At 33.9% G+C, this 10,841-nt stretch overlaps 1 protein-coding gene across 2 annotated transcripts in view; it reads left to right on the forward strand.

Annotated features, from left to right (window-relative positions):
• Positions 1 to 6,742, forward strand: part of LOC117104459 (transformation/transcription domain-associated protein-like) — a 55,412-nt gene extending 48,670 nt beyond the window's left edge. The window contains exons 70-73 of one of the 2 annotated variants that reach the window (XM_033245307.1): positions 134 to 275; positions 1,230 to 1,426; positions 2,290 to 2,398; positions 3,359 to 6,742. In XM_033245307.1, coding sequence (XP_033101198.1) covers positions 134 to 275; positions 1,230 to 1,426; positions 2,290 to 2,398; positions 3,359 to 3,468 — 558 coding nt within the window. In that variant the 3' untranslated portion in view covers positions 3,469 to 6,742. The remainder of the gene's footprint in view (positions 1 to 133; positions 276 to 1,229; positions 1,427 to 2,289; positions 2,399 to 3,358) is intronic. The other variant, XM_033245308.1, reaches the window with a different exon arrangement.
• Positions 6,743 to 10,841: the final 4,099 nt, after the last annotated feature.

Below are 10,841 nucleotides of genomic sequence, written 5' to 3' on the forward strand. Positions count from 1 at the left end.
TTGCGTTTTTTGATAGTGGTAATGTATGTCTTGATTTAGTCTTTAAATAAATTACCATACTGTAGATGATGAATTTTATTACACTTATGAAGTGAATTTCATTGATTCATATCGAATACTTCATTCACTATAGTTCACTGGTCAGCTAGCTCTGTTGGGATTGGCCGAATTTGTTCTGCATTTGACCCGGTTAAACCCCGACATACTTCAAGTAGAGCAAGATACCGGCCAACTGTCAGTCTTCTACTTCAGATTCGATATAGATGACACAACAGGTAAAGTGCTAAAAAAAAGAGTGTAATATATTTTACAATGTTTATGCCTTTCCTTTTAAAACCTAGATAATCCCACAAAAATTCATTTAAAACAATGAATTGGACATTTAAAAGGATCAAATATGTTACCTTACAATGAGACCAGGCAGAATTTCTACTACAGAAATCCTCATATTGTTTGCCAGTATCTTTGCAAGAAACTATACAAAAAAAATTCTGTTTTGTCCAATTCCAAATATTTGAAATTGGATATTTTGGCTGGGTGCATGGCAGCCACAGTGCAGCCCAGTACCGAAATATAACAGATACATCGTCCCTTATTCTACCTAACTCTCATGCAAGAGGTTAATCGAGGAACAGAATGGCGACTCAAATTAAAACCCACCACTGGCCGGGTTTGAACCAGAGTCTACAGCCGCAAGAAACAGGAGGAACATCTCCTCGGCCAAACGCTCAAGGGAGAAACCTGTGCCTTTTTTCAGAGAGTTTACTCTATTTTTTGCAGGAGCAGCTTAGCTCAGCAGACTAATCTGGTGGTAACCACTGTGTGTGCACTGAACCGTGGTGATCTCTAGGTCCCCGGTTCAATTCCCATCGCTGCTCTTCTTGTGTTTCAGCTGGAGGGCAGAAATACAAATTACGATAGCGAGAATTTTAAGAATGAGAATTTTAAGCCGTTGCTCCCGTGTGCAATATGCCCATGTACACGTTAAAGAATGCAGTACACTCTAGGAAAAGAGTAGGGGATTGTCTGCCGGTGTACTGCCCAATCACCACCAGAAAGATCCCGAAGAGGTCTTCAGACTTCCCGGGTTATTCTTGGTGTGATTCACACCAAAGTACTTATTTATGTTTATGTTCACGAAAAACAGAAAATGTTTCTGAATATTTTAAATGTGTGATTCTATTTTTATTGTTGTTTACTATATTGTTTTTATTATTGACTGTTGCTAGGTGAACTAGATGCTAATAGACCTGTGCCATTTCGGCTGACACCAAACATAGCTGAATTCTTGACGTCGGTTGGAATAAACGGCTTACTCTCTGCATCAATGATATCAATTGCACGTTGTCTAGTACAGCCCAACTTCCAATTGGTTGCACTGTTGCGTGCAATACTGCGAGATGAAATGATCGCTTGGGATAAAAAGGTAGGAGCGATAATGCCACTCTTGTATTCTCATGCTCAACTTAGAAAAAACAAACTTTCAACATCATTTTCATATACTGTAGAATATGGAATTTATGATTTGAGATTTCTTCAGCTATATAAATTGTGTATGGTGTTGATACCATATTGAGAAGTGAATATGATGTGAACTTAAGCATGTATAGGAACAGCTTTAAAGATATTCTTTTATTGCCAAACAAAAACATAACAATTACACAGAAAATGAAAAACAAGACTAACGGAGCTGATTGGCAGAGACACAAAAGTGAACTAAATCACTATAACAAAAAGTTTGTGTCCCTCATCAATCCAGTTTTACATAAAAAATAAAACTATTATAATATATACGATTAAAATTGTTAATTAGAATAGATATATATTATAAAATAATGAATCAATATTAAATTGAACATAACTGTGGGATTGCATTTTTCAAATCTTTAATCTTGTGTTTACCAACTATACATATAATATAGAACTACTAGTAAATGATCTAAATCTGCAACTGATTTGACATGAGGTACAACACTATGCTACTTAATTTTGTGAACTAGGCTTGCATATTGAGTCTACTGCTTGATTCAAAGAATACAGACTTATTAAAGTCAGTTTTGAACTGAATGCAATAAATACTTTGAAAGAAAATCCCCCGAAGCCAGTATTAATCACATCATGGACATCTAGTTCCCTAAATACATTTTGATAAATCATTTCGTTCTAAACTAGATTTTGTTTTAGTATGATTGATAACCAACTGCTTGCTATGTAACTGTCTTTTTTTTTCCCTAAATTTATTGAGACCACCGTATTATATTTGACACTGGTAATTTTTCTTCGTCATAGAAGCAAGATGATGCTTTGCCGGCAGGTTCCCAACCGATGAACATGAAAGGGGAATTGCTGAATTCAACTGTTATGAGAGCAGTTAATATAATCATGACCAGGCTGCAAAGTAAGTCCCGTTGACAGAATTTGTATATGTCTTTTTATATTAAAGTTGTCTTACAAGCTTTACATCATTAGGATTTTCAAACCCACACACATTCTTCAATGCTTGTTAATATTCTGAAACTTGTTGCAGCACATAGCCACTTTTACATGTATAGATAGTGTTAGAATGTGTTGCAAATAATAGCGAGTCCACTCAAGCATCTCAAACTAGTGGCGTGTCAGTCGAGTTCACTCAAGCATGTCCAGCTAGTTCACTCAAGCATATCAAGCTTCAAGCTAGTTTACTCAAGTATGTCCACTTTTTCATTAAAAACTTTGTTCAAGGTGTCTAAACTATTGATCACTGTGATCACAACTGATTGTAAAAAGTGATGTAGTGCCATCCCGACACGACTTGATCACAAGTTGTAGTGCACTAAATCATGATTTACAACCTGTCCCAAGTAGTACACAAATTAATTTACAGTTTGTAGTTGAGTCTAAGAGAATGAGTAGCTTTATGAGTCATGATTTTTGTTGCCTTTTAGAAAAAAGAATTAACTTTAGCCACTAACATCTCCAGCTGTAGGCTTTTATTGCTCATATCTGATTTATTAATTTTAAGTCTATATTGTTTGGTTTTAAAAATTTTAAAAATTATTTAAAAAATAGATTGTAAAAAAGGTTGTACAGAGCTAATGAAATTAAACATTTTTATTTAATACCTCAAACTAATAAAGGGGAGGCAGGGGTCGTAAGCCAGATTTATTCTAATTATGTAAATTTAGCCTTCACCCTGGGAGAACACTGGGTAGGCCTCAACTTTATAAGATGGCCAGGCTAAAGTCTATCAATAATATTAATAAAAGTTTTATCTACTACTCAAAGTTAGTAATGAAAATTTGCTAATTTTGTTTCCATAATGATGCAAATTATGCATTTATCTGTCTGTTTGAACTCCTGACCCATAATTATCTTACAGACCTTGCTCAATTTGAAGGAGGAGAGAGCAAAATAAGCACGTTAGTAGCAGCCGCAAACAGTCCTGACAACCTATGTAGGATGGATCCAGCCTGGCACCCATGGCTTTAAGTAAGAGAGAGATTAGCTCTATAGTAACATCAGCAAATTACTCCCAACAACCTGATGCAGAAAGGAATCTAGCCTGGCACCCATGGCTTTAAGTAAGAGAGAGATTAGCTCTATAGTAACATCAGCAAATTACTCCGACAACCTGATGCAGAAAGGAATCCAGCCTGGCATTTATGAGTTTAAGCAAGAGAGAGATTAGCTCTAGAGAGAGATTAGCTCTATAGTAACATCAGCAAATTACTCCGACAACCTGATGCAGAATGGATCCTGCCAGGCACCCATGGGTTTAAGCGAGAGGAAAAGATTAGCTCCTTAGTTGCAGTACCAAATTAACCAGACAACCTATTGCAGAATGGATCCAGTCTGGCACCTACAAGTTTAAACAAGAAAGAAATATCAGCTCCTTAGTTGCAGCAGCAGATTAACCAGACAACCTATGCAGAATAAATCCAGCCTGGCACCCCTGGTCTTTACCGGGAAAAAGATTACTGTGGAGTTAAATGTGTACGGATACATGATAAGATATCCATAGATTTTTATAACATATCTGCTTTCAATGTACCTGATTAACAAATCTATGGTTGGCCCAAAAACTTTAGAATATATTTTACTGTTTGCATAACATGTGGTCATCTATTGAAGCATCCAATTTGGATTAGCTGCTTATTCTTATTTATTATAACACTGTTTAAAAAAAAGAAATTCAACAGTATTCTATTTATATTTGATCTGGCCTAATTTATTTTTTATATGTGACTTGTTTAACACAATAAACTTTAATAGAAGCAGCATTTTTCAACGTCCATTAGTACTGATTGTGCTTGAGTTCAGTTTGCGGTGCTATTTATTCTGACAATAAATGGTTGTTTAATAAATTTAACTATTTTTGTAAAAATCATGTTCAAAAACCTGTGTTCACAATTAGTTTGAATAAAATGTACATTAAATATGTGGATGATGACACATTTTAAGACATATTAATGCATCGGTACTTGAAGAATTTAGCTCTTTGTTTTCATAATAATCTCATATGAATACATCTGAATTTCTATGTTTTCATTTGTATATCCTACAATGGGGTTTCCCCTTTAATAAGGATGTTTACTGCGTGACTAAATGGTACTTGAAGCTTCTAAGCCCATAATAGTTTAGTCGTGATATTGTGATTGGTAATTAATTAGCTTTAATCATATTCCACGTAGCATGACTAAGGCAGTTTCTTAGCAAACTAGCGATAGATTCAACATTGCCTGTGATTACATTTTTGTACAAATTCAAGTTGGATGTCTCAATTGCCAATTTCACTTTTTTCCATATGCTCTTAATCGTTGATAATATAATGATGTATTTTTTAGTTGATTAGATAATTAATTAGCTTTAATCATATTCCACACAGCATGACTAAGGCAGTTTCTTAGCAAACTAGCGATAGTTTCAACATTGCCTGTGATTACATTTTTGTACAAATTCAAGTTGGATGTCTCAATTGCCAATTTCACTTTTTTCCATATGCTCTTAATCGTTGATAATATAATGATGTATTTTTTAGATGATTAGATAATTAATTAGCTTTAATCATATTCCACGCTGCATGACTAAGGCAGTTTCTTAGCAAACTTGCAATAGTTTCAACATTGTCTGTCATTACCTTTTTGTAGAAATACAAGTTGGATGTCTCAATTGCCAATTTCACTTTTTTCCATATGCTCTTAAACATTAATATAATTATGTAGTTTTTAGTTGATTAGGTAATTAATTAGCCTTAATCATATTCCACACCGCATGACTAAGGTAGTTTCATAGCAAACTTGCAGTAGTTTCAACATTGTCTGTGATTACCTTTTTGTACAAATACGAGTTGCATTTCTCAATGCCAATTTCACTTTTTTTTCCTATGTGCTCTTAATCATTGTTAATATAATGATGTATTTTTTAGATGATAGCTTATGTGGTCCTTTCAAATGAGCAATTTAAATTTGTATTTCAATTTTTTATGTTTGTTTGTCCTTGATTTGTGGGAGACAGTATATATTTAAAGAAATCTTAGCCCACTATTTCCGGTACACCTACATTCCATGTACTTTGCCTTTATTTTTCTGTGTTTTTTTAAATCTTCTGTTTAAGGTCAATCATAATATGTTAAGAAAAATATCTAAACTTTTTTGCCTAGGGGCAAGAATGAAAGTTAACAAATACAGCATGACAGAATAGCATTGAAGTATCTGCAACAAACATGAATATTTGTTTTAGAGCTAGTGATATTAGTCGAGGATATCTTTAAGTAAACACACAAAGTATTGTACAGTATTTAGATTTATTTTGCTCCTGATTTTAATGCGCTAGCTGTCGGTTGCGGTAACCGATCCAAAGTTATCGTACATATTTTGTCTTAGCAACTGTACCTAAAGGTCACTTAATATTAAGCCATTTGCTTCTGTCTGTTTCTTCATAATTTCATTACTCCTCTGGTGAGATAATATGCTGCAGTATCAGTGGCTTTGGTTTCAAGATCCGCATCTCTTTCAAAATTATGACATGTATTCGAAGACTCGGTGTCTGTTTGGTATTTCTTACCTCCAGTGGGAATTGACATCAACTTCATCTTCCTAGTAACTAACAAACTAACCGTTTATCCTAGTGAATTGTATATGTTATTATCAGTCCTTATAGTGATTATATAATTAAAAATAATTGTTTTTGAATTTTTGTTTCTATGATTAATTGATTCCAGTGAGTTTAATTGTTTTTATATTCGTAAACTTTTGAATCAGAGGTATAGAGACAAGTTGTAAAGGTGAATTTTATCAAAAGACTTGTGGTCCTCATCATTATTTTAGTACAGTAATAATGTCAATTTTTTTTTTTTATATTAGACTTTAAATAATGATAAATTTTTTTTTGTTTTTTTTTCTAAGTCTACTTTTTTTTTGTGAATATGTTGTTCATTACTACTTTTCTAATGCTTTTACGTCGCACAATTAGTGGGATGGTTTCCTGTGTGAGTTTAAGATGATAGAGTAATATTAAAGTGTAATGGTAATGGGGACCTGTCAGACATTGTATTGATCTCAGCAAAAGGGATTTGTGATTGATCTCTCCCGTCGGAAGCGAACAACTTTTCTGTTCACATAATTCTACGCCAAATATGCACACAACCCAGGAAATGAGAACTTTGTCTGATATATTGTACATTTTATTAGGAACATTAAAATGTAAAAAAAAAACAGTTTGGTTTATGCATTCTCATGATTTTAATAAAAGATAATGCACAAAATACCTTTTATGGTGCTTATTTTTTTATGAAATATGTTTTATGCTGTATAAAAACATCTTTTACACATTTGTTATAAAGTTCTTTTTTAAATTCCACCATTTGTTTTTCATATTGACTCATGAAACAAATTTCTTTTACTATGATAAATTTATCTAATTGATTTCATATTTTTTTAACATTACTTTAAAAGCATTATACACTGTAATATATGATTAGAATTTCCTGATTTTGTAAAAATATAGATTTGCCCATTTTTTTTCATCGTCATCTGTACAACTTCACTGTGATCTCTTGATTTACAAGTATTACGTGATTGCTGTATGTGCTCTAGCCCTGACACTCTAGTGGTCAGATTGACGAGCGTGTAATGACATTTCCTCATGATATGAAATGTTATTTTACGATTAAATCGACTGAAGTAGGATCACGTTGGTGAGTAACTAGAATCACCGCGCTTTTACGGACTTTTTAAGTCAATAATTATGATGTGTTATTAACAAATAGATCCATCAGAGTGCTTAAGCATAATCCAAAGTTACAACTCAAGAATTCTACTTGGTGTGAGCTGAATTCAAGTCTTGGTTTCTGTCTCACATTAGTCCATTATATAGGTGATTAAAGATATGTGGTGTTTTCAACTTTAGTCAACATGGATAGACGTCGCCTACCTTTCAGCATGGACATTTTAAGTGTGTATGATGATATAGCAATGCAGATTTTTAAACTTGGTAAAATTAATTTCATTAACTATTAGATTATAATTTAGCAAATTAATATGCAGTAGCACATCCCGCTGAAGTGTTCCTCATTATATTTTTTCCCAGTACCACAATGCCTAAGCTGCCTCCGCTCTCTACATCCGGGAGTATTTTTTGTTGGGCATGAATATTTGGCATACCTAAGTTGGCAACGGGCCGGGTGGCAATGGGCCGGGTGGCAAACGGCCGGATGGCAACAGGCCAGGTGGCAATGGGCCCCAAAATATTGTACATTTTCAACCTATCAGGTTCGTACTTATACTTCAGGCAGGTTGAGAGAGTCACAGATGAACTGAATTCATTATTCATGATACACCCAGGGGTTAATAGTTCTTCACCCAGGGGGTTAATAGTTCTTCACCCAGGGGGTTAATAGTTCTTCACCTAGGGGGTAAAAGTTCTTCACAGAGACATGGTTTTTTTTTGGTACGAAATCACAGGGCTGCAATACCCAATTCACATTCTGGTACAGGAGCCGACTGCTGGGGTGGCGCCTAGAGAACTGTGCAACTGCTGGCTATCTTGCACTGTTCTGAAATTTCCGATGCATGCTTGGCCTTTTCCCCACTGGCACTACATCTGATGCTACATGACTGGACATATTTTTCATATATCTCATTTCTTTTATTCAAATTATTATTGTTATTTTCATTGTTATTGCTGTTCTATTGCTCATCAGTGGCATAGCTACAGTAGGAGTCTTGAAATTAGGGGCGGGGGTCAGGGTTGATGGGGCACAAAGTTGAAGTTGGGGCTCAATTATTAGGTAAGGGCCATAGCTCACCAAAAAAGGTGTCTTGAGGTGATTTTTAACTACCTGAGCGTGTTTTTTTTTTTTTTTGGGGGGGGGGGAAATGGGGGCCTGGTAAGTGGGGGCCTGGTTGTTTAGTGTTATTCTTATTTTTATTATTACATATTCATAGTATTATTTTATTTGTGTTCAACACAACTGTGTGCAGATAGCACCTGTAACTACATGTTATTTAAATGCCAAACATAATGCATCAGCCAGAGAATTTTGAGATCATTGACTGCTAGAACCAAACTTAAGACCATGATCGTTAAATTCTCACTTCCTCCCCAGATATTAAGATTTTGTTGAAGGATAATTAATGCAAGAGAATGAGGAGGTGTCTGCAGCTAGGCCTACTTCAATTGTGTTATTTTGTTTCAAACAATGACCTAGCTACCTAGCTCTTTAAGTAACTTGAGATATTGTAGAGTAACTGACAATCAATTTCCTCCGCTCTTAGGAAACATCATTTGCGCCGCTTGATGCAAATGCCGATTGCTGATCAATACCAACTATCATCTGCCGGCGGCAAGGTTTGCAATCCAAGTGCTGACTTTTGTTAACAAGTACATGTTTTACTTTACATACATGTACACAATGCATAATACATACATGAATAACATAAATAAATACATACATACAAAAATGCATATTATTCAACTAAAAGTTATGTTTAGATGTCATAGTCATAGGATGTGAATTGGAGAATGAAAGATGAGTATATAAGCCACCGAGTTACATATCCGTGAAGATTTGACAGATCTCGGCCAAGCATACTCCATAATTTTTATTTCTTTTTAGGTTAAAATTTAAAAAGTTATCCCCAAACTACTGTAGATATAGATCTGTCTACCTTCTGGCAAGTACAGACATCTCTAATGTGAGGATTATGTAAATGATAACACTGAGAATGAACTAGATAATAAAGTTGATGGTTTTTTTCAATCGAAACTAGCGTAGAAACTTATTTTTTACATTATTCTAACTTCTGTTGATGAAAAGTCTTGGATATGATAGTATAATATTTATATGTTGTTTCCCATTCAACAGCAACAAAAGTTTCTAACAAACAATGCAATAAGTCCATCAATTATGAACTGAAAGATACAGTTCAAAATTTTATAAAATTAATTTATTAAAACCATTTATATAATCAAATATATTCTTGAAACTACCCAAAGAAAGAAATGGACTAAGATCAGGTAAGCAGCATCCCTGCATGTCCTGTTTGTCTGCATTTTGAAGAACCCTGTTTAGTGTAGGAGCATAATTATTATTAACTAAATAGAGAGTGCAGAATCAAGAGGAGAATATTTCTTTTGTCAATATTGCCTTGTGGCTTTCTCAACTGAATCAACTGTCTGTCTGTATTGATTATAATTTGACTGAAATGCTTTACCATCTGTTAAAGCTATACCATCTGCTTTCATAAACTTAGAAAAATTAAATTCATTCAGTGTTCCATTTATTCATTAATTCATTCATTTCATCCATCCGTCCATTTATTCATTCATTCATTCAAAAAATCAAATTCTCAAGTGTCCATTCATTCATTCATTCAAAAAATTAAATTCATTCATTCGTTCGTTCATTCATTCAGTTCCATTTCATTTCATTTCATTTTTTTAAATATTTATTTATTCATTCATTCATTTATTGTTTATTAAAGGATTACTCTGCATGTATTCCTGTTATATTCAATACATTTTACTACCAAATAAGAAGGAGCATGCTCTACAACAGCCAATCACAGGCCAGAGGACTGCAGCATGTCTATATTAACAGGAATAGAAGGTATGAACATACCTCATGTTGAACGGCCACTTTAACTGCTTATATTTTATAATTCTAGTGAGTTATCAAGCCATCCTATTTGTTTTCCATCACTTAGCGTTTCATTAGGTATACCTTTAAGCCAAATACATAATAAGTGAACTTATTGTGTGTTTACATGTGTGCTGCGTGTGGTATGTATGCATCAATTGAATTTGATAAAAATTGACTGACTTACTAGGTCTCAATATATATATATATATATATAATGAATAAATGTAGTTGGCAATACTAGCAACGTATAGTGCTCGATACACGTGATAATGCAGAGCGTATATATATATATATATATATATATATATAATAAATCATCAAAGAAAGGTAAATACAGTGTTTAATAAAGGACAATAATACATCGCGTAGCATAGCTCTCAACGAATGTAGTCTTGCAAATAAATGAATAAAGAAAATGTGTAATAAAATGCCTCTGGCGGGACTTGAACCTGCGACCTCTTGCTGTCAAGGCGAGCGTCATAACCATTAGTCCACGGAGGCTTCATGGTTGAACAGATTCAAATACCACCAGATACACTCCATTATACAATAGGTAGAAACAATATTAGGTACATATTTTATAAATGCAGGACTACATTCGTTGAGAGCTATGCTACGCGATGTATTATTGTCCTTTATTAAATACTGTATTTACCTTTCTTTGATGATTTATTATATATAATTTAACAGTGTTAACGGCTATCTTGATTTATATTATATG

This window comes from Anneissia japonica, unplaced genomic scaffold (assembly GCF_011630105.1).
Source record: "Anneissia japonica isolate Jap-2015-1 unplaced genomic scaffold, ASM1163010v1 scaffold288051_len111034_cov203, whole genome shotgun sequence".
Lineage (NCBI taxonomy): Eukaryota > Metazoa > Echinodermata > Crinoidea > Comatulida > Comatulidae > Anneissia > Anneissia japonica.